Below are 25,025 nucleotides of genomic sequence, written 5' to 3'. Positions count from 1 at the left end.
TTGATGTGTTGGCGAAGAAGTGAGACTCTTTCGATTGGAAGACGTAGAGTGGTGGTTGAGGTATCTAACTCTGCTCCTATAAAAACGGTATGCTGCGATGGTGATAAGGCAGACTTTTCGAAGTTGATTGTAATGCCTAATTGATGGCAAAGTGTCAGAGTATACTGTGTTGCCTGAGTCAAATGATGCCTGGTGGTAGCAGTGAAGAGCCAATCGTCTAGGTATGGAAACACCTGGAATCCTAGATGCCTCAGGTGAGCCGTGACCACTGCCATGAATTTGGTAAACACTCTGTGGGCTGTAGTGAGACCAAAGGGCAGGGCTCAAAACTGGTAAAGATTGGCTCCCAGCCAGAAACGCAGGTGATCCCTGGAGAGTCTGTTCATCTTTATGTGATAGTACGCGTCCTTGAGATCTATGGAGCACATCCAATCGCTTTTCCCTAGGAAGGGAAGAATGGACTGAAGCGTGACCATTCGGAACATCTCTTTCTTTACAAACTGGTTGAGTCTACTGAGTTCCAAGATAGGTCTCCAGTCCCCTGTTTTCTTCAGTACCAAAAATACTCTTGAGTAAGTTCCGAATCCAACTTGGTCTGCTGGGACTGGCTGGATTACTCTTTTTTCTAGCAATTTTTGGGCCTCTACGATTGCTTGTTCCCTGAGACTGGGTGGAACATCTGGGATTCTGTTTACAGGAGTGGGAGGGGAAGAGAACGGTATGAAATATCTTCTGGAAATGATGCTTTGTACCCATGTATCTGATGTTATGTTTAGTCAGGCTTCTGGGTACAAAGATAAGTGACCACACTGCCTCCAGAGCCGGACAGCCAGGCCTCCTTTCAGGAGCGCTGGTAGGGCTGACCAAAGAACTGGCCTCTGTCACCCTGTTGCTGCGGACCCCCTCTGCCGCGCGGGCGGCGCCTTCCGTTATAACCCATTCCTCTGCCTCTAGAGGGGGTTTCTCCACGTGTGTCCTGAAAGGCTCCCTGTGCTTTTCGGAACCACATTTTTCCACGCTTAGGGCCCTTGGGATAGGGCCGAGTAGGGGTAGAAAAACGGACTCCAACAGCAGATAGTGTCTTGCCTACCTGGTTAAAGTTTCTTTTACTTTAGGCCCAAACAATGAGCCATCAAATGGGGTGTTGATAAAGGAAGACTTAAAGGGCTCCGCAAAGGAACAAAGACGCATCCAGGCTTATCTCCGCAGAGCAATGCCTGAACTAGCGGCTCTACTCGAACTCGTGCTATCTATGTAAATTTGAATGCTTCTGTATATTCCTTATATTTACTTGTAATTTGATCTGTGGAGCTTTTCTCCCCGGGCCTCCGCTGAAAATGGACATGCATCCAGTCGGACTTTCCCAGTCAACAAATGTAAAAAAAATAATAAAAATAAGTACTAAAGCAGTTACTCATCCCACAGGGAGGAAGCACTCACAGTACATCTTGCAAGCATCATTTGTAAAACCTGCTCTGTTCTTGGAATGCCTACACATCTCATAATGCTTGGAATAGATGAGCACAGCTGTCCATGGAACTATTTCACAGTAACTCAGAAAACTAACATTCTTAAACAGAGCCCCTGTGCTGATTACTGTTATGGTAGCCTGGCCTCTAACGTCTCCTTTCAGTGAAGTCCATTTTTTTTCACAGCAGAGGGTAATGCAGTTTTTCGGCTGTTTAGATCAGGTCTGTGTGAAGACTGGTCTATCTTGATTAGATAATGTGGACATAAGTAGTTGGCTGGACTATCGTACCTCCTTAGCTTTAGACACTAGTACTTAGGTTGCTCATGAACATCTAATAAATAACATATTCTTTTCCCTCTGTTCTAAGAATTGGGACAGAACAAGTAGCAGATGTATGATACGGCTTAATGTCAGCTTTGCTACTAACACATGCATAAAGGAGGGACTTCTCCTGAGGATGACCCTATCCTTTTTTTTTTTTATTTTTTTAAAGAAATATCTTTATTGAAATTATCACTTATGACAAAGGCAATATCTATATAAATGAAAATAAACAATACTGACATTTTCAGAGGAAAACATTATACATCACATATAATCTACTAAAAAGTCATTGCTATTCAAACATTACTGTTACATCTTTCTTCCCCATCACACCTCCAACATTTGCAATCTAGCTGAGGAAAAATTCTCTGTAGTCTGCTTGGGGTATAAAAATACCTGTGGAAACACTTTCAAGCAAAAATCCTAAATATTTTAGATTTTGTTGCTTAATCAGAGCCATACATATATTCTCCCATTGTTTCTTTGTGAATTGCTTATTCAGTCTCTCTTCCCAATCCCTTCTAATATCCTCTGATTGCTTCCTGTAGTTATCATGCAATATTTTATATGCCCTACTAATTATCCCTTTTTTAACAGCAGCTTTGATCTAGATTCTACTAAAAACACTACCAGTGCTGGTGTTTCACTTGGGGTCTCCCTATTCCTTTCTTTTTGCCTATATTCTGTTATCAATCCTTGACAGGGAGGGAAATCTCTAAATTGCAGACCAAGTGTATTCTTGGCCTCTTCCCATTCTATTACCTTTCCCTCTCTAGTTATTTACTCCTAATGCCTTGCTTCCTTAGCCAGTTTTCTCCAGTAAATTCCAGCCCTCTCTTGCCTATTCTCTGTATCCCTGTTGCAGTCATCCATATCGGCAGAATCTCCTTTCCAGTGTTGGCTTAATTCTTAGTATATTTTAGTATATTTTCTGCTACTTTATGAATATAATATTCTGTATGACTGTTATCCTCCTTAAGGATCTGCATCTATGATCCCAGTGTCTCCTTATTTCTTGAACTTCCCCTGTTTCATCATTATCCCTTTCCACTTTGAATTACAGCTTTCTGCTTGCACTATGTATAGCAGCCTTAACCGTGTAGCTCTGAAACACTCCTTCAAGTCAAGTAATCCCAAACAATCTTGTTCTACTGGAAGAATCAACTTGTTCCACTTGACTCTTCCCCTCCCAGATAAAATCTTTCAAATCTTTACTAATTGCTATCCACTATCCAACTTCTCCTATGGTTGATAAAAATATGCCTGACTTGTATATAAAACTAAAGGGACTAAAAACATTTTCACTGCTTATATCTTGCTATACATAACCATAAAACAGAGCTTACAGTTACTCTGTTTTTTTATTACCTTTTGTTTAGTCTCTTCCTACATATCATTAGCTTCCATAACAGAATCCTTTTTAATCCATACTCCTAAGTACTTCAGTTTATCATGTCGCTATAAATATGGGTATTGCTGAACCAATTTGTGTGTGGGTAGTTTACAGCTATTGCCTTTCTTTTATCGTCATTAATTTTGTATCCCGAAAAGACTTGAAACTGTCTCAGAATGTTCCACAACACTGAGATGTCCTTTTCTGGTTGCATCAGGTACAAAATAATATCCTCTGCAAATAAAGCCAACTTTTCTTGATTATGATACCAATTTCTGAGTCCCTTATTTTCTTTGCCTAGTTCTAAATATAATGATAATAAAGGGGAAAGAGTACACTCCTGCCTGGTTCCTCTATTCAAACAGAACTTATCAGAGAGGAACCCATTCCACTTTAATTTTTGCCTCCGATCCCTCATATACCCTCCTAATTAACTTTATTATTTGGTCAGGGAATACAAATACTTCCATTGCCCTACTCATAAAATCCCAGTTTTGAATGCTTTCTCTTCATCAAGACCCACAAAAACAACAGTGGTATTTTCTTACACTCTATTTCCCTCTGGATCATCACTGTTCTATTAATGCTGTCAAATGTTTGCCTCCCCTCCACAAACCCAAAGCTATCAATCTTGGTATCACCTTTGCCATTCTTTTAGCCATTATAGACATAAACACTTTATAATTATGGCTGATCAGTCTTTACCATCTTTAGTTATTACAGCCACCACATCTTTCTTCCAGGATGTATGTGCTTCCCCTCCTTTTAAAATACTGTTAGAAAACCTTCTAAATCTTTATAAATTTCTTCCCTCCTAGCTTCCAGACTTCCACAGGAATACCATCTATTCCTGGAGACTTTCCTGCAGATTGCTTATACGTCACCATTTTTATCTCATCACCTCCTATTCTGTTAATTGAGCCTCATCTTCCTCTAACCTTGGCAAATTTAATTCTTTCACAAACATTTCCATTTGTACTTTGAAGATGACTGTATCATTGTGGAAGATTCTTATTGTTCCTTAGCCATAAGGGCTTGGAGCTCTCTGATCCTTCTTGCTAAAGTAAAAGCACTCAGAAGAAAGAGCCTTTCAGGAAGATATTTCATGTCTTAAGCATCAGAAGGATCAAATGCATAATGTTAACTTTTCCACAATAAAATCCAAGATTCATAGGACTGTAACTGTTTTTTTTTAATCAGGCCTGAGATGCAGTGCAGTCTTAGAAAAATATTTACTATATAGGGGAGGATGTGGGGCAAAGGAAGATATGCTGCACCAGCAGACAAGTGCATTTCAATGGAAGCACAGGAGAGGCCCCCCTCAAACAGCTCTGTTAGGTACTACATAACCATGGCTTCTGATGCTTCCAGTGGTACACCACTGGGAAAGTTGTTTCCACTTAGACAGATAGCACCGTCTAGTACCTAGCTTTCCAGTCTCCATCAATATGTAGACCACCTAATCTGAAAACTCATTTCAGAAACGTTATCAGGCTGAGATCATCTATGCTGTCAAGCCTGAGGATTGCCAGGCTGGGGTGTAGCCATTACCTTTTCTTCCAGGATCAGGAGGGTAGAGAAATGTAGAATAAGTTTTGAGTTCCCCTGCTACCTTGATCAGAGATGAGCCTCGTGGCCCTTGGCTTCATAGGAACATGAGGAAAAGAATACAAAGATCTTTCATCCATGAAATGGAGAAGTTCACTGCCTGCGTTGCCTTGCAGGAGTATCTGCTGGCAGAACTTCTTTTATCTGATGGTTGTATTTTCAGACAAAGATGTTCAGGACTGGGTCCTCCTTTTAATTTTATATGCGGTTGTAAAGGTCTCCAAGATAAAGTTTCCCTTCATGTGGGTTTATCCCGGACCTATTCAATATGTTTGCTACATAGCTGTAATAGGAGGGAATGTATGAAGCTACAAGCTAAAGACCCAGCTGTGCTGTTGTATCCCAGGCCATCATGGCTGATCTAAACATCTGACAAGAGTGGGTACCTCCCTGTTTATGTGCCACATTACTATTGTGCTGTCTGCAACAACCTGTAAGTTACCTGGACTCTACAGTTTCTTGGAAGCCTGAGGGCTAAAATGAGCCATTATCTCCTTCATACTCATCCATTTTTCATTTCAGGGGTAACTTCATACCTTACCCCCACTCTTTGAGTTTCTGAGTTTGAACTCTCCATGTCAGGAATCAGGCATCCTGAGTGAAAAAAAAAATAATTCCTCTGGTTGCTTAACACCTGCTAGGACCACCATGCCAGTTCCTTCTGTATGGCAGGAATCACAGGCATTAACTTTATTAAGTGAGTGACGGTGTTGTTACTACAGGTTTTTAAGGTACCAGTCTATCTTCCTCATATGTAGCTTGGCCTGGGGTATCATAAGGAAGGAGGATGATGCAACTGAAGGCCTTCAAAAACATTCAACATGACATGACTGAAATCTGGGCAAGGCCTGCAAAATATCCCCAAGTACACGATTTTGTCCTGAAACTGGGACAGCTTGTACTTTTATTCCAGGGCAGAATCAGTAAAAATATGCCAAAATTTATAACCAGCAGTTAAAATAAACAATAGAAAATAAAAGTAAGTCAGGTAAAAAGTTTAAAGGAAAAAATGAGAAATTACAACAAACTGGTATGTTCAGAAGATAAGAAAATAAACTGCAAAACAAAATAATAAACAACAGTCAATACACGTACCAAAAAAGTATAACCAGCAATGAAAACACTTTCCTAAAACAAGCAGAAACAAAATGACAAAACTTTTTAATTTTTTTAAGAGTTATTCAAAACTATATAAAGCTGTTTAACCACAAAAAAGATACATAGATAGCAAGTAACAGCCAGAAAAATAAAGGAGGGAAGTTGTGGTGTGTGTGTGTGTGTGTGGGGGGGGGGTGAACTAGTGTGCTGCTCAAGGCATGTTACAATAAGAATAAAGCTATCTGCACCAACTAACTACACTAGTCCTAAACAGTAAAATAAAATAAAAGCAAAACCATGGCTTATGGAAAAATACGAGCATTAATCCTCAGGGTAAAAAAGCATTTTCACCCAAAGGGCTTTGTCAGATCATATATACAAATGAGCTTCCAGGAAAGTGAAAATGACAAATAACAATACAAAATAAAAACAGACATAAGCCTAACTAAACTATAAATAGATCATAAACAGTGATGTAGCAATAAAAATAAAGTTAAGCAGAAAAATATAAATAAAACTGGCAATAGCAAATAAAAAGAGTTCTAAGAGTTAAATCAATGCATAGGGTTCAAAAACAAATAGATACAAGAACTAAACACACAAATAATAAAAAATGTAAATATAAACAACTATAAAAAGGAATATAAAACCAAATATATAAAAATGCACAGGTGAAAAACTGCAATATCAATAATAAATATCAGAATAAAAAGTATGGGCTCTTTTAGGTCCAGTGGACTTTCTCAGTAAACGAATGCAATAAAATAAAATAAATAAATAAACAAATAAAATAAAAAAATAAGATCAAACAATAATACATCTAACCTAAATAATGCAAATCAAAGTAAAACAATACCTGCAAAATAAAATAAAAAACTGTAGATCCAGAGATGAACAAAGAATGCCATCCAAACACAGTAAAAATGGAACAGTCCATGCCAAGTAATGAAAAAGTCTTAAATAAAACACTGCAAATGTCACTAAAAGAAAACATTTTACAATCAAGTTTCTTAAACTGAAGCACACTCTTAATAGAAAATGCAGTATTAAGTCCAGGTGGGTTACATGTATTTAGGCAATTTTGCCATCTGAGCTCCTTTTCCAGAATGGTATTACAGTTCTCCACTAGTGGATCAATTTTAACAATGTTCAAAATGTGAAACAAAAAAACAATGCTCTGTGAGAGGATTCTTGCTTAAGTGATTTCTAATCTCAGAAGTGTTTGGGGGAATGCATTTTATGTGGGAAAATGTATTCCTAAAATGAAAAGAAGGATTACTCAACACACTTCTGAGGTTAGACGGGGGTGGGGGTGCTGTTGATGCAATATTTTGAACACAAGATAGATAACAATATTGTGCTTTTGGATTCAAGTGCATGCTCTAGCTCTGGTTATAGTTTCATAGGTAAGTACTAGGCAATCGTTCTGCAGACCATTTCATATCTAGCCAAAAAAAAACCTATTCAAAATTTCCCTCTAGCGTCAAGAAGGGCAAGACAAGATGAAGCTGCTCATCCACATATCTAGGTTTACCCTGAAGTTGGCATGGGTGCTACTCTTCTTGACATGTAGTAGAAGTTTGTTTGAAAGGTGAGGGATATGAATCTATCACACAAACATGTCTTACTTATCTGCTGAAGAATGTTTAGTTACTTTAACTGAGTAGTTGACATAATTAGCCTTGTGAAGGAAAAGGAGATTAAATAGGACTGGATTTTTCATGGAACGAAAGGCTAAACGTATGTTCCCACTGAAGAGACCGTAAGAGACAAAGTACAGAAAAAGGGATGCCAGTCTCTCAGGATAACTAAGACTTTTTGAGGCCACTGATCTTTTTAGTTACAAATCTCTGAGGTATCTCAAGTTGTGAGCGATATGTTTAGATAAATACATGCCAAAAGGTGTATTTTATTCAATAATGGGTGTGGTAAAATTTGAGTAAAGGGGAATTAAGACTTCTTTGGATCTAGTGGAGATGCATTTGGAAATTAGATGGACCGGATAAAAAGGCTTTCTGAACTGCTGTGGAGACATGATGGTCAAATTATAAGGAATTATTAACAAGAACACCTACATCCCTTCCAACAGAGTCTGATTGGAGGGGTGCATCTCCTATATGGTAAGTGAAACTGTTTTGTTTACCAGAAGGGTTTGTCTCAGTCAAAGTGTTTAACCAGTGATCTACCAAGGTGATCATGATAATTATGTAAGTGTGGTCCAATCACTGAGACAATTTTCATCATCAGGGTTTTGAGTTGACTTGTTTTATAGGGTGGCAACTAAGGTTCATTCTAATTTTGCATTTCAATTACTTGTTTAATATTCCAAGCAGCTGGCCTATCATGAGTCATCTCAAGCTTTTACCTCATTATTATGAATGTTATTTTGATTCTGTTTTATATTTTCCATGGATAAAGTACCTTTTCCAAAAGATAATCTGATATAGTCCAGTTTGTGGATGAAAGCAATTACCGTGACTGAATAAAACTGAACTTTTTTTCTGGTAACCAAGTCTACTTGATTATTTTGTAAAGCTAAGTTTTTACTTCTGAAGTTTTGGACTGTTGTTAACTCTTGGTGAATGCTTGAAGTTTAAGTGAAAGTTGTAATTTTGGAACAAAAAAAGAAGCACAGACTGCGGGCTACTCGCATGCTGGGGTCAGGGTATTTGCATCCATGTTTTTGTTTATCTGTTTTGTGACTCGAATTTTAGAAGTAACAGGTGTTCTGGTTTTGAGGTAGAATTACCAGAACCACTGGTGATCTTTTTTCGTTTTGTTCTGAATAACTCTCTCTGAAAAAATGAACATGTTTACTGATGAAACTTTTTTGATGATTTTATTAACACAGTATTTTTGCCAGACCACAACAGAAATGCCTCTGTTCTCATCAGCTCTGCCTTTCAGAGCTTTCAAGGTGAGAAACAATGAGTTGTCTTAATGTAAAGAAGGGTCCTTTGGCCAGAGATGAAAGTTTATACAAAAAGTACAGTTTTGTACCTACCATAAATGTAGATGTTCGAAGATCCACATTGCTGCAGTCCTAACACTTGGGTAGTCCCTGTCCCAGTCGGTATCCTCAGTCTTTTCTTGCCCCAGATGTCAGAAGGCCCTAAAAAGATAAGGCCAAAACCAAAAAACACCAAACACTCCTGTACCAAATATATGTACAATATATACAAATTTACAAAAGTACAACCCACCCACACAACCACCCCTAAACACAGAGGGAAGGAGGGAGGTAAATTGGACTGCAGCAATGTGGATCTTGAACATCTACATTTATGGTAGGTACAAAACTGTACTATGTTCTTCATCTCACATTGCTGCAGTCCTAACACTTAGGTAGAATCCCAAAGCAGAGGTAAGGGAGGCTGGCAAATCACAAAGAAGCAGGAGCTGTCAACATGCCCTGCAAAATAGCCGTGGCAAAACCAGCCCTAGATTTAGAGTAGAGAGGAAGGTGGTAATGCTTAGAGAAAGTATGCACTGAACTCCAAGTAGCTGCCTCCAAAATATCCTTAGTTGCCACCCCCCTTAGAAATGCTGTTGAAGTGGCAGTAGCCCTAGTGGAATGAGGCCTAATCCCAGCTGGAATCTCCTTGCCATGATGGGAATAACAAAATGCAATGCAAAACCCAATCCACTTAGAAATAGTTTGTTTTGACACAGGCTTGCCCTGAGAACTCAAAGCAAAAGAAACAAACAACTGCTGAGACTGCCTAAAATCCTTAGTCCTGCTTAAATAATAACTGCCTGTGTACATCTAAAGTGTGCAAAATCTTTTCCCCTTATTTTGGGGATCTGCATAAAAAGTAGGCAAATGAATAGTTTGGTTTAAAGCCACACTAGAGACCACCTTAGGCATAAAGGAAGGATTAGTACGTAATGATACCCTATCCTTATGGAAAATCAAAAAAGGCTCAACCGCCATAAGGGCCTGCAATTCAGAAACCCTTCTTGCAGAAGTAATGGCCAACAAAAAGCAGTCTTCCATGACAAGTATTTCAATTCAGCAGTAGGCTCAAAAGGTTGTAGAGTAAGTTTCTCCAACACAAAATTGAGGTCCCAAGCAGGAGTAGGAGCTCGGGTCTTATATTCTTTGCCCCTCTAAGAAATTGCTTGAACAAAGGATGAGAAAACAATGGTGGGTCACAATCATAGTGAGCTGAAATTGCTGCAGCATGAATCTTAATGGAAGAGAGACAAACCTTTGTCCAATAACTCAGTAAGATATTGAAGAGCCACACTCAAATTAGGCTCAGAAACCTCCAAATCCTTTGCTGCACTCCAAAATAAAAATCTCTTCCATTTTTCTGCGTACACTTTCCTTGTACTAGGTCTTCTGGCTTCCATAATCACATTCAAAACTTGTTGAGGAAGTTGAGACCTGCTGTGGTTCAAAACAGAATATGCCAGGCTGTTAGATGAAGAGAGTGAAGCTTGACATTGAGTAGATGACCGTCCCTCTGAGACAATAGGTGTGGAATCAAAGGTAAAGGCCATGGAGGCATCCTTACCAGACTCCTCAGTAATGGGTACCAGTGTTGCCGGGGCCAATCTGGAGCTATTAAAATCATCCTTGGCTTGTCTTGTCTGACCTTTAGGAGTACCTTTGGGAGGAGAGGCAGAGGTGGAAAGGCATATACATGAAGATTTTTCCAACTGAAAGAAAGAGCATCCACTTTCCAAGCTGTGTGATGAAACCTTTTTGTGCAAAACTTTGGCAGCTGGTGGTTTAGTGGAGAAGCGAACAGATCTATGTCTGGAGTTCCCCATGACACTGTCAATTTCGAAATACATGAAGATCCAGTTTCCACTCGTGGGGATCCATGATTTGCCTGCTTAACACATCTGCTAAGGAGTTCTGTGCTCCCAGCAGAAACCTTGCCTGAAGATTTAGTTGCAAGCTGTCTCCCACAAAATCATTGCTTGCCTGCATAGAGGATAAGAATGTGTTCCCCTTGTTTGTTGATGTACCACATGACAGTTGTGTTGTCTGTTAGAATCAACACCTGCCCTGGAAGAAGTAACTCCTTGAAAGCCATTAATGCAAACTGGACTGCTAACATCTCCTTCATGTTGATATGTAGATGCTGTAGTCTGGCAGGCCACTTGTCTTGTATCCACTTTCCATTCAGATGAGCTCCCAAGCTATGTCTGAGGCATCTGTCGTTAGAATCTGACTTGCCTCTGGCCGGGTCACAGAGAGTCCCTTGTTTAGGTGACATTCCTGAGCCCGCCACAGAAATTACTTTTGAATGCAGGGTATTATTTGAATGACAGTGTCCAAATCCGGGCAGTGCTGTGTCCATAGATTTTTGAGATACCATTGCAGCTTCCTCATATGCAGTTTGGCATTGGGAAGCACCAGAATACAAGATGCCATGAACCCTAAGGCTTGAAGGACTGTCCTTGCAGTCAGCCCGGACTGAAGAGATAGTTGATGGAAGTAAAGGGAAAGATTCTTTTGTTTGTCCGGGGTTAAAAAGGCCATCTGGGTTGCTGTAGTCAGTCTCACACCCAGAAAGCACATGTCTTGAGAGGGTACTAGACTGGACTTTATTTCGTTCACAGAATACCCCAGGCATCTTAGCACTGCTATCACATAGTCCAAATGCTGAAAAAGGTCTTCCTTTTCTTGAGCCAGAATCAGGCAGTCGTCCAAGTAAGGATAGATTTGTATTCCTTTTAGCCTGAAGTAAGCTATCACTGGAGCCAGAACTTTGTGAATACTCTGGGCAGTAGATAAGCCAAAGGGCAATGCAGAGAACTGATAATGGGAATTCCCAGCTCGAAACAGATACTTCCTGCAACTTAGTCTGATAGGCACATGAAGGTAAGCCTCCTTGAGATCTAAAGTTACCATCCAGTGATCTTTTCCCAGCAGAGGTAAAAGCTGTTGTAACGTCAACATTTTGAGCTTGGGAATGTCCAGATAAGTGTTGAGGATAGATAAATCCAAAATTGGTCTCCACGTGTTCCCCTTTTTTGGTACTAGGAACAGGCGAGAATAAAATCCTAGGCCCCTTTCTGGCACAGGAACCGGCTGAATGGCCCCTATTTGGAGTAACAGAGAAATTTGCTTGTGAGCCTCTTTTCTTTGTAGAGGAGGAATGTCTGGCATGCCTTTGAAAGGAGGCAAGGTATGGAAATAAAACCTGTAACCGTGGTGAATGATATCCAATACCCATCTGTCTTGGGTAATTAAACTCCAATTTTCTTTGAAAAGTGCCAGCCTTCCTCCCAAAGGTGCTGCCAGATGAGAAGGTTCTGGCAGCTGAAAAGGCAGGTCATTGGGTCTGTTCTGAAAGGACTGACCCTGCCCTCACCAGAAGACTGAGCAGGTGAACTCCCTGTTCTAGGCCTAAAAGAACCTTGAGCTCTGCCCCTACCACGTCTAGACCTACCCCTAGACTGGGAATCATAAGACGGATATGTCCACCCCTTAGTAGGCCAATTTCTACTAAACTTCGGAGGCTGAACCTGCAAAAAATCTTTAACACTCTGCATAGACTTAGCCTTGTCCTCCATTTTCTTTAAAACTGCTTCCACAGGCGAACCAAACAACACATCAGATTGCATCTAAAATCCTTGTCTTAACATGCTCAGCCAAATTCTGATCTCTCAGCCAGGCGTGCCTGCGAAGAACAGAACCAGTGGCAGCCACCCTCGAAGAGGCCTGTACAACATCAAAACCACATTGCAAAGAATGCTTACCCACCTGTTCAGAAACATGAACTAAATCCTGCAACTCTTTACACTCAATACCTTCCGCCAGAGCATCCACCTTAGACTTCAATTGTGAAAGGAGATAATTTTGGTATTTTAACATGTGGAACTGGCAATTCAAAGCCCTCATGGCTAAAGTGGAAGAAGTATACACCTTCTTTCCCCATCTATCCAAAGCCCTTGCCTCTTTATCAGGAGGAACAGGATTTTTAACCACAGAAGCCTTAACACCTTTAGGCCCCTGAGAAACAGTTTCTGGGTCTGCCCTAGGACTCTTAAAAGATACTTATGAGCTTCAGGCACCCTATAATACCTATCCGGTTTAACTGGGGCAGGAGGCAAAGAATCAGGGTTCAGGAAGCCTCTGCAAAAACATCTTCCACCACATCCAGTACAGGAGGTATAGCCAAAGGCCTATGCTGGGGTAAAACTCCCTAAGCCTTTTCCTGGAATCAGAGAAATCTTGACCTTCCCATTTAAAATGCTCCCTCATGGAATGAAGAGTCTCTGAAAAGAAAAATCCTCAGGAGGAGAAGGGTAGAATCATCTACATCAGAATCAGAATAAGGAGGATACTCCTGTAAGTCTTCAGAGACTCAGAAGCCTCGAACACTGCTCAAAACTCTCAAGCTCAGGTTCCACCCTAGGCCTCTTATCAGGAGGGCATAGAACCTCTAATCATAGTAATCAAATCTTCTGCCATTTTAAGCATATGTTTCTTAGGCAGAGACCCTGAAGAACTAGGAGACACACCCACTGAAGTTAAACCTGGCCTGCCTCTCGAAGAAGCCTTGGAAACAGAAGGGAGGGCCTAACCACCTTAGGAAGGGAGGGAGAACAGCTACCTGAGAAGCCCCTCAGCCTGGACTACCTAGTGAGAGGACACATCTTGTAACAGTAAAGTCTCTCCCTGAGACTCCAAGGAAACTTCTGGCAGAACCTCCGGCTCCACTCTAAAGAACCGGCGTCCGGGACAGGCGGTTCTTCCAACCTAGGCTTTACTGCTTTGTCCTTGCGGCTTTTTTAGGCAGGGGCGTCGGAGCATCCGGCGGCATTTTATAATTACAACGCTTCCCAAAACTAACCTGGCACAGTCTAATCTTCTCTTTATAGTGCGTTTGTTAAATCTAGCACAAGGCGACATCCAACAACGTCGTGCTCAGGCCCTAAGCAAGGTATACACAAGGTATGGTAATCCCTATGAGGTATCTGTTTCCCACAAGAAATACAGTTATTCACTTTTTCTGACATCCGGTTAAATACTGAGGCAAGAAAAACCAAAATATTAACTTTGATTCGGTCTGAAACTCCGACTTCAGAAAATTTCAGAACGCCAACCTGCACTCATAATACTGCTTCTGCATCGGACCATGCGGCAAAAGACTGAGGATATGCGACTGGGACAGGGACTACCCAAGTGTTAGGACTGCAGCAATGTGAGATGAAGAACATCAGACTGACAAACAGGCCACTCACAGAAACCTTAAATAAATAAATAAAAACAATAACAGCAGCAATAATAAAATGCTGAAGCAGACAGGCAAAGTAAAAACCTTTTTAACACACTATTAAAATACAGATGAAAGTTCAAAGTAATACCTATTTCTGACACCAAATAAGTCACTCTGCATCCTGTTAGTGGAATGATTCATGTGACTAGGGGGATATGTAATAATACTTAGTGGCTACCCTAGCTCTCTGCTTACACCCACAGACAGCTGCTGACATGCAAGCAAGTGAGGATATATACAAAGGGCACAGTGACATCCTCAAGCAGTGTTGGTGTATGGAGACTTATGTCAACCACAAGTTAAGCTGAAATGGGGCAAGGTATTTTTGTGCACATGTGTAGAGGGATATATTTGTGCCTAGTTGCAGGGCACAGAAAGGGCTGTGCCATGTCATTCATGTTTTCCTTCCAAACTGTTCATTATCTAAAGGCATGACACAGCATTAAGGGAGATTAAATTGTTGGCATGGAGTATATGTAGACTTCACAAGGGTGGTACGAGTTAATTTATAGACGATGCAGAAAACTTATCTTTGGCCTTTTTCTACAGAGGTAATGCAAAACAGTGAGTGTGGGGTCCGAATGGAGAGATGATAAATCACCAAGCAAAAGAGAGTAGTATTGCTGGAATTGAATTCATCCTTAAGTCTTGGTGAGTACCTTCACAAGATGGACCCTGGTTTTCGCAAAATCTCATCAATATGACACTAGATGATACATAGACTGCATTTTACACAGCATATATTATGGATAGTAGTAGGTTAAAAAATAAAAAAAAAGATAGCTGGGTGCACAAGATCCAGGATAAAAAAATGCCCAATCCTGCTAGGCGCACTGGTCCCATGAGTGGAAAAAAAACAGCGTAGAATCCTCAAGACATGGAAACATTCCTACAATGGGGCTAGACCAAGCACAGGGGGGAAATGGCCTCCCTGTTGTAGAACAAGTTAGTAATCCACAAAAACTGACAGACCAAAAAAGAGCCACACAGATAGAATGGACTACTGAAGACAAGAAAGAAAGTATGTATTGTCTATTATGCAAGAAGCACAGAATTTCCAGACAGAAGACATATGAAAAGATTACAAGAGAAATTAGAGGAAAGAAAAATACTTCCACAAGAAAAACTGTCTGAAGCTTCAAATGCAAATTTGTGTTCATTAATCAACAGAGCCACAAAAATACTATATAGACCAAGAAACCTTGAGCTGTTTGGAAAAAGAAGCGACTGAGAAAGTATGAAAACATAAAGAACAAAATCTAGAGACTTTTGAAAAGTATAAAAAAGAAATATTGACATGGAAAAGAGAAAGGTCTGATATGATGCAATATTTATGCAAAGGAGAAAGCCAAATTAATCAACACAAAAACGGCAACTCCAAAGATATTTGAAGAGAAATACAGGCAAAGGCATCCAGATATGAAAAATTTCACAATAAAAAAATAAGATTACAAAGAGGGAACATAGAAGATTAGTAAAGCAGAAGTTAAAAAATAAAAGCTGAAGTTATAGAATACTTGCAAAGTGAAGGATTTAATGTAGAAAGTCTAACACAGGATATATCACAGCATGATGAAACGAGTCCCCAAAGTAAGGAGAAACAGGAGGAGCAGGAGACATGTGAAGAAGAAATATGGACATGGGAAAGAAAGATATTTAATACGGTGCAATGTTTATACAAATGAGAACGCAAAACTAATCAATACAAAAAGAGCAGCACCAAAGATATTTGAAGAGAAATACAGGCAAAGTCATTTGGATGTGGAAAATTTTACAATACCAAAAATAAGAAAACAAAGAGGAAAAGTAGAAAAAAGGATTAGTAATGGAGAATTTAAAGAAACAGAAACTGATGTTATGGATTACCTTCGAAGTGAAGTATTTCATGTAGAAAATCTAACTCAGATAAAATCCACAAAAAGGATCCCCAAATTAGGGAGAAATCAGTAGAGTGGGAAACAACTGATCAGTTGCCATATGAAGATACTTTGGACCCATTCATAGGAAACTAGTACAAATGTTCAGCTGAAGTTGCACAGCAAGCGAAGGAACAGGAAAATGTTGCAACTCTGATACAGTCAATCTTGTGAAATGACAGGCTGGCGAGCTCCCAAAAGAAAAAGCAGTGGAAGACACAGGATGAAACTGAAGAGAATATGGCACAGGAAATGGAGAACAAAGAATGTGCCCTCAGTTTAGAAGAAAATTATCTAAGAGAAGAGTTGCTTGATTTAATAGAAATTGACAGATATATTAAGATCAATTAAAGAAATAGACCACAAAGAGTCAATAAAATCTAAAAAGTTAAAAATTTGATAAAACAAATGAACACAGCAATTAGGACTGTCCATAGTGATTCATGTGATATACTAAATTAATAACAGATAAAATCTTACCACAAAAAAGATGGTGTAGTAAGGGAAAGGAAGGGGAGAAATTGAATGCCATTATGGAAGTATCAATAAAATCTCAAATGTTAGAAGTCTGATAAAACAAACGAACACAGTAATTACAACTATCCAGAGATTCATGTGATATAACAGAAGTAAACAAGATATATTACTGTGCAGCTAAATTAATAACAAAATTAAGTCTTACCACAAAAGCATTGGGTAGTAAGGAAAAGAAAGGGGAGACATTGAATGCCATTAGTATCATACAGAGAAAACTATAAAGCAATTAAGACAAGAAGTGTCACTGTTAGAAGAGTACAGAAGAGGGAAAAGATCAACAAAAATACTCAGAAAGATAGACATGATAAAAGCAATGTTCAGTATTTGAACAGATCAGGACCTATCGTGCACTATCGCAAATAATAAATTAAAAATATCAGCACAGACAGAAAAACCTAGAAGATATGCAGATAAATATAAAGGAAAAGTACAAAATAAGCAATTTATTGATGACCCAGAAAAGTTTTAAAGAGAATTGGGAAACAAGGCAAAAGGAATTGAAACACTACCAAAAAAATGAAGAAATAGATACATTTTAGAGAAGTATCTATGAAGATGCTGTGGAACATAACAAAGATGCTAAATGGACAGAAGAAGTAAAAGAATAAGAAGTTCAAATGTACATGATATGAAATGGGATGAAGTTAATGCCAGAGAAACTGAAACAAAGTTAAGAAAAGCTCCAAATTGGAAAATCCCAGGCCCAGATGCAGTACCTAACTTCTGGCTAAAAGTAGTAACATCTTTACATTTTACACGAAGATTTAGCCGTGAGTAAGAACTATTTATATGTGCACCCTAAACAGACACCAGCCTGGTTAACAACAGGAAAAACAATACTCCTACTTAACAGTGAACCTGCAAGCTATCCTAAAAAACTACTGACCAATAACTTGTCTTCCGACGATGTATAAACTATACACTGGAATTGATGTAGATAATCTATAGTCATTTAGAAGAAAATTCAATCATGGCAATAGAACAAAAGGGTAATTAAAGAAAGTCATATGCAACAAAGGATCATTTGCTCTTAAAGTTATAATGGAGAACTGCAAAAAGGGGAAGAATCTAAGTATGGCATGGATAGACTACAAAAAAGCATTTGACAGTATCCCACATTCATGGATAAAAGTGTGCTTAAAAATGTATAAAATACACCCTACAACAATCAATTACATTACAGTGACCAAGAAACAGTGGCAAACCACTTTGCAGTTAAGCGATGATAAAGGACAAATTATTATTCCAGGGATAAAAATTCAAAGGGCAATATTTCAGGGTGACTCTCTGTCACTGCTGCTCTTCTGTCCTGCTCTTAACTCATTAAGCTCTCTACTTAACAGATTAGGTCATGGCTACAATTTGGCTCCCAGAAAACAACAAAGTGTAAAGACTTCTCATCTTCCTTTTGTAGATGATGTAAAACTGTATAGTTCATCAGATGAGGAACTGAAAGCACAACTGCAAGTGGTCAAAACTTTTTCAAATGATATAAGAATGTCATTTGATCTTGATAAATATGCAAAAGCAATCTTTAAAGGAGGAAAGCTACAGCAACAGGAAAACATCAGTCTGGGACAGGAATGTGATATAAAAGAACTTGAACAAGAGGGAGTCTATAAATACTGGGGAACTGATGAAGGATCAACAATAAAACATGAACAAATGCGAATAAAACTTGGTAAGGATTTTTTCAGAAGACTAAAATTAATACTGAAAACAGCGCTGAAATCTAGGAACAAAGTTCAAGCTATAAACCAATTTGCTTTTCCTGTCTTAACTTACAGTTTTAGAGTGACTGACTGGCCCCAAAAAGTGATGGATAGGTTGGGCAGGAAAACAAGAAGGATGCTTCATGCTCACCAAATGATTTATAAAAATCAGTGCATACCAACACTATATATATTCCCTGTTCTGAAGGAGGTATGGGCCTCCTCGAAATTCATTACATGTATAGATCTGCAAGCATGAGACTGCATACATATCTGCTGACCTCATAAGCCCCAAACATAACAAAAGTTTTGAAACATGAGAAAAACATGTTTAAGCTGACTTCTCTGCTTAGTTTAGCAGAAGCATATCTGCATCAAGCGGGAATGGAAATCAAACCAGAAGTCGATAAAAATCAGGCAGCAACTGAATGTGCCAAAAAACAAAAGAAAGAATATAAGGTGAAGGATCAGAAGAGAAGGCAATAAATGTGGAAAATGTATAAATATAGTTGCAAGTATAGAAAACTCTTGGAACAACCTCATGTTGTTCAGGATTGAACACAGGAATGGTTAAAAAGAGATGAATTTAAACCAAAAGACGAAAGGTCAATATTGACGGCCCAAGTTTGTGGACTATGTAGACGTTAATCTACAAAGCCCATTGAACATGTGGGAGAAACAGACAAATGTGGGTTTTGCAAAACAGAATTGGAAACAGTCGTGCATCCTGTTGCTGGTTGTGATATACTACTGGCAGAAGGACTGCATACTGAAAGGCGTAATAATATGGTAAGACTGTTGCATTGGGGATTGTGCAAATATAATACTGAAGTAGCTGAAAAACACTGGAAACATGAGCCACAAGGCATTACAGAAAATGATGAAGTTTATATCACATGGGATCATTTATTAGCAACAGTTCAAAAAACAGATGGGAGAAAACCAGATATAGTAGTCCATGAAAAGAAACTAGAAGTACAAAAGTAGCACTGATCACTGAAAATGATACACCCAGTGACTACAGTGTCTTACATACAAGAGAAACACAAAGTCATAAAATACCAGTATTTGTGGGCAATGTGGAAGAAGGATACCCAGACAGTTCCAATAGTAGTAAGAGCAATGGGTCTTATAAAAAAGAATTTACAATCATACTTTGATATGTTACCGAAACATGTAACTTTGTATGAACTGCAGGAGTCAGCATTGGGTGCATTGTGGGTGCTGCGAAGAGCACTTCTAGCTAATATCAAGGATTGAAGCAATACTAATTTCATAAACTTTAATCATACTTGGACTTAGGAATGGAGTCCATTCATGTCATGGTATTAGAAACCCAAAAGACTTGGAAAAATTAAAAAATGAGTGAACTTCACATATATAAATTACATGCAAGCAAAAGAAAATATGTTTGGTAAGTAAAGTCAACTTGGAAAAACGTATTCCTTAATAAGATTTTTGCAGTTTTATTAAGAACCTCTTAAAATGCCAAAAGAGAAAAGAAAACATCTTGCAGAGGAAGGAATTACAACTGCCAGCTAGCATATAAGCTCTAATAACTACTGAAGAGTCTGTTAACATAAAGGCTATTACATATGAAGGATATTTGCCAGTTAGTGGAATGTACAGTAGGCTTACATGCAGTGGTGCTCTGGACTAAGTTCAAAATAAAAGAAATAGTGAGATTCTTATGATGTACTGTGCTTAATTTCAATTTTTATTTTACTGTATTTCTGCACTTGTTAACTAAATAAAAGATCCTTTCATTGATAACCATAGAGCACTAGCTGGCTGAGTAACTTGTTCAGAGTTACAATATGTCATACTGCAGAATATGAGAATCAAACCCATGACTGCAAGATAAAGCTTGTTAGTAAAGTTTTAATCGTCTGCTGTACGTTTAGATGCCCCTGAACCATCCCAAGAAAGAGGAGGCACCTAATGTGCATTTATTTTTCAAATAAACATGATCTACTTATCTTCTGTACCTCTGGAAAAAAAAACACTCCTACCACAACATTAATGATGTAGAAAAGGTAGCAAACAAGGCACAGCAAATACACCTACTTATAAAAATTTCCAACATGGGACTCAGGGCTCAAAATTTAACATAAATAGTGTAGAGAATGACACAGTTGAGCAACCTTGGGGGATATTATGTTAAGTAAGAGGGTGCAGTTAATTTGCTTCATCCACTGCATAGGGGAGTGTGAGGAAAGCTTTTCCCTTACTTCATTTCTGGGCCATTTTAAGTTATTTTTAATGCTAAAATTCAGCAAAACACTCCAATGACTTTACTGAAATTTTTACTATACCTGCAAACATCATATTAGTCAAATTAAGGAAGTATCAACCATGGCATCAGCAAATGTCCCCACTTTGGTTACTCCCCACCTGGGTACAGGGGCTCAGAATAAAAAAAAAAAATAAAGTGGTACACAGAACCATACTTGAGTTTTTGTGACATTCTTGAATATATGAACTGCCTGCATTGCTATAACAATCCAGCTGCAAATATGCCTCTCACTTCAGCTTTAAAAATCAACAAAGTATGAATCAAAACAGACATCTCTAAAACGTGCTGCATAAACAAGCTGCTACAGAACCACTTTAAAAACCATGATGAAGGAAAGTCAGCCCCTGTGTTGTCAAATGAACCTGAATGCAAATAATTCCAGTCAAAGATTACCTCAAATTCGGGATCATCATCAAGCTGGCTAAAACGTGTTTTCACCACTCGACCAGAAGTTGTCACAGTTACTAAAGGATTTACCTTAGATTGAAGAAACAATTTAAAATGAAAATGATTAACATTTGAAAGCTAAACGATAATATCACCATTTTAAACAATATACCACCATTATTAAATAGACGCTCTTTTAAATCAAAATAAAAGAATTAGATGACCTGCATTGCTAATTCATAAACTAGACATATTCTGAGGTGTGCAACTGAGCTACATATAATTTCACATTTTTTATCCTTAAACAATTGCTTTTGTTTTAGTGTCCTGACAATCTTACGAAGTATCAGATCTATTTAGAAACATCAAAGCTCATAAAACCGAACTTCATTTCCATGAGACAAAAATAGAGAAAGTTGAAATACACAAATGGCGAATTTTTACCAGGGTAAGTAAACAATTGCCCAACATGCTCTTTTCTCCATTGTAGTGTGATCCTAGAGTTGGTATATATAGTTAGGGATGTGTGGAGGGGCACAGCCCCCCACCTGAGTGAGTTTTACTTACATTGGTGTGTGTTTCTTGTAAGTTTGGGCAAGTGTTTACTTACCCTGGGAAAAATTCGCTGTTTGGGTATTTCAGCTTTAGCTACTTTTGTCTCGCGGAAATGAAGTTCAGTTTTATGAGCTTTGATGTTTTGAAGTAGATCCAAAGTATCACTTAATGTCAACAGAAGAACTAGACAAAGGGAAGTTTGCTTACAAATAATTTAGAAATAAAGGATACTGCAGCCTTTATGTCTGTTTTCACTACAGGAGGAACAACATACCTCAAAAATATTAAAATAGTACATCTTCCGTGTTTCATGCTGGTTTTTATCAAAGTGCCCTGTAGAAAAGTGTACTGTTAGTAACTGCATAAAGGCTGGAAGATGAGAGCACTGCAGTGGTATTGGGGGAGGGTACCTACAATAAGCTAGGAAAAACTTAAAACTCTAAAAATCAGGTGATAAGATGAAGGCAGGGAGTAAGTAGTGGTTGTGTACTTTTTTAACCTTATCTGCTTGTTCTTTTGTCCCCTAGGTGAGTAGGCTGGCCCAAATCAACTATTTTTTAATTACTTGAAATAAATCAAGAGCATAGACTACGCAGGTAAAAGCTGCACTCTCTAAAGCCAAAAACACAGCATCCATGGGACCGGACAACATCTCAGGCTGCGTTTTACACGAACTTCAGAACTAACTGGCTCTCCACTTAAGCACCATGTTCAATAATAGCCTCGCATCAGGCTTTGTGCCCACTGAATGGTGCACAGCAACAGTTATCCCACTCCACAAAGGGGGAGCCACCACTGATCCCAGGAACTATCGACCTATTAGCCTGACGAGCCTGGTCTGCAAGGCCATGGAAAGTATCATCATGGAACGCATAAACAAAGACATTGGTAACCTCCAAACTCTGGATCCCACCCAGTTCGGGTTTGTGAAAGGCAGATCATGCCTCCTGAACCTAATCAACTTCTTTAAGGCAGTCACCAAAGCCATGGATGAGGGTAAGGTAGTTCTCACACAGCTTATCTTGACCTTGCCAAGTCTTTCGACACCATCCCCCATTCTGGAATTATAGCTAAACTCACTAAACTAGGTATAAATCCCTACGTCGCAAGACGGGTTGCCAACTGGCTCACTGACAGAACCCACACTGTAAAAGTTGCAGACTCCAAATATGACCTCAAGGCAGTGACAAGTGGAGTGCCACAGGGTTCCATCCTGGGACCTCTCCTGTTTGGTATCTACTTCTCTGAAGTACAGGCTAACACAGAAGGCCTCTGGATGACGAAGTTTGCAAATGACTGCAAACTAGGAGCCATAGTCAAGTCCCCAAATGATGTGGACATCCTACAGAAGGGCCTCACTGAGACAGATGCCTGGTGTCAGAGCCATGGCCTCAAGCTCAATGCCAAAAAGTGCAGTGTCATCCCCTTTGGTAAAATCTCTGCACCCATGAACTACCACACAGGCAACAATCTACTAAACACAGAATGCGTGATAAGAGACCTTGGGACCCAGATGGACAGTAGTCTCTCCTTTGATAGTCACATTGCCACAGTAGTCAGGAAGTCCTTCTACGTGGCACACCTCATCATAAAAGGGTTCTCATCCAGGAAAAAAGAGGTCATTGTTCCCCTCTACTCGTCACTCATTAGACCCATTATAGAGTACAACGCCCCTTTGGGAATGTACCTCACAAGACATCTGCAGCAGCTGGAAAGGCCACAGAAGTACCTCACAAAGAGGATTACTGGCCTCAAACAAATGCCCTACACTGACCGCCTCAAAAAACTCCAGCTTTACTCCATAGCATATCGCCTACTCAGAGGTGATCTCTGCCTAACATATAAAGCTATGTCAAACTCAGAGCTGTTGGACAGGCTACACCTAAAGAAATCCCAATCCCTCCAAGCTACACGCTCTAGGGACCTAAACCTTGTCACCACAATAAACAGGACATGCTGGAGGGATAGATTCCTGTCCCAGAGACTTCCTATACTCTGGAACAAGCTACCCATCTATGTCAAGCAAAGTTCTTCATTAGCACTCTTCAAGAAAAATCCTGATGAGTGGATGGGAAAAAGGAAACACACCCCGGGGATCACTTCTGTCTCTCTGCTGGACAGTGGCACAGAAAAATAACTTTCTTGGGTGGCGTAAGCTATGGTACCTTGCTGGCTAGGCTTACGTAGGCCCTTGGGCCGACAGCCCAGTACCTACCTATGAACCTATGAACCTATACAAGAAAACATAAAAACAGTTAAAATTATATAAGAGCATGTTGTTAAACATTCATAACAACGAACACATTGGCAAATATACACCCGCAACAAGCTTGAAGAATGTCATGTGTGGGTGAACAACTGCTCACAGTGAATTTAAATGAAAGTAATATAATAAGTTACATATAGGCCATAAAACAATCTCTTATGGCAATTTATGGTAGTCAGTGCTGACTCAGGTCAAATTTTATGCATGTTTCTTATTTTCTAGATTTCTGTTATTGTGAACTCATTCCTTCCAAGTAATACACTGTGGTAACCTTGGACACTCTCCCTCAACCATTTTTTTTTTCTGTTCAGTTATACAGGAGAAAAAGCATATGCAGTATATCAGACTTTTCATCCTTCAGTTATGTCATTCTTGGCCAGGTGCACTTTTCAGCAATTTGAGGGAAAGCATTCATCTTCTGGTATCAGTTCTACTCACAAAATGAAAACATTCTACTACTATATTGTCATGTATGTAGTCAAGTCAATCTAAGGGGATCCAATATTTGTCGACCTGGGGGGGACATGGTTAACAGACTGTGCTGCTTTGCCAGGGATGGTCTGCACCTTTCCCCTCTAGGCTTTTGAATACTGGCTAAAATGTTATCCAACCCCAGAGTGTCTTTTTTAGGCAATGCCAAAATGACAAACCAACCAACATAGCAAAATCAACTCAACCATACCTCAAGGCATTGCTGCTCAATGCCAGGAGCCTAAATACAAAACTACACTCCTTCCAAGCCCTCTTCACACTCGAGAATATAGACATCTGTGCAGTTACTGAGACATGGTTTACAGAGGCAGAGAGCACCCCAGCACTGCAAGGATTCAGTGCCTTCCACTCTTTTAGACCAGTAGCTGAACAGACAAGGGCTAAAAGTGGCAGTATCTTGACATAACATCAGTAACAAGCATACCTTTAAGTTGGTCAAACAGGATGACGTGCTGGAGTTTCTTAATGTGCAGATCACCACAGACAAAATCCCCTACCATATCCTAGCCAGCTATAGGTCACCCTCTATGTCCCAAGAAGCTCACAATACATACTTGGATCTACTGGAGACATTTACCACACATCTTAATAACCTACTCATGGGAGACTTTAATTGCCTTTCTATAGACCACAAATTCTACACGGCCTCAAAGTTACAGGCACAGACATTCCTGAACTTCATAAATACAAATACATTTCTATGTTGCTCAACTTATAAACAAGGGCA

At 39.3% G+C, this 25,025-nt stretch overlaps 1 protein-coding gene across 1 annotated transcript in view; it reads right to left on the bottom strand.

The window, feature by feature from the left end:
* DCAF17 (DDB1 and CUL4 associated factor 17) overlaps positions 1–25,025 on the bottom strand; it is a 1,410,723-nt gene that overhangs the window by 155,993 nt on the left and 1,229,705 nt on the right. The window contains exon 12 of the mRNA XM_044075525.1: positions 20,992–21,075. Coding sequence (XP_043931460.1) covers positions 20,992–21,075 — 84 coding nt within the window. The remainder of the gene's footprint in view (positions 1–20,991; positions 21,076–25,025) is intronic.

The sequence above is a fragment of the Protopterus annectens genome, chromosome 6.part1, assembly GCF_019279795.1.
Source record: "Protopterus annectens isolate FY-2018-M chromosome 6.part1, PAN1.0, whole genome shotgun sequence".
NCBI lineage: Eukaryota > Metazoa > Chordata > Ceratodontiformes > Protopteridae > Protopterus > Protopterus annectens.
The sequence above is the reverse complement of the archived record's forward strand: the minus strand, read 5'-3'. Positions and strand labels throughout refer to the sequence as shown.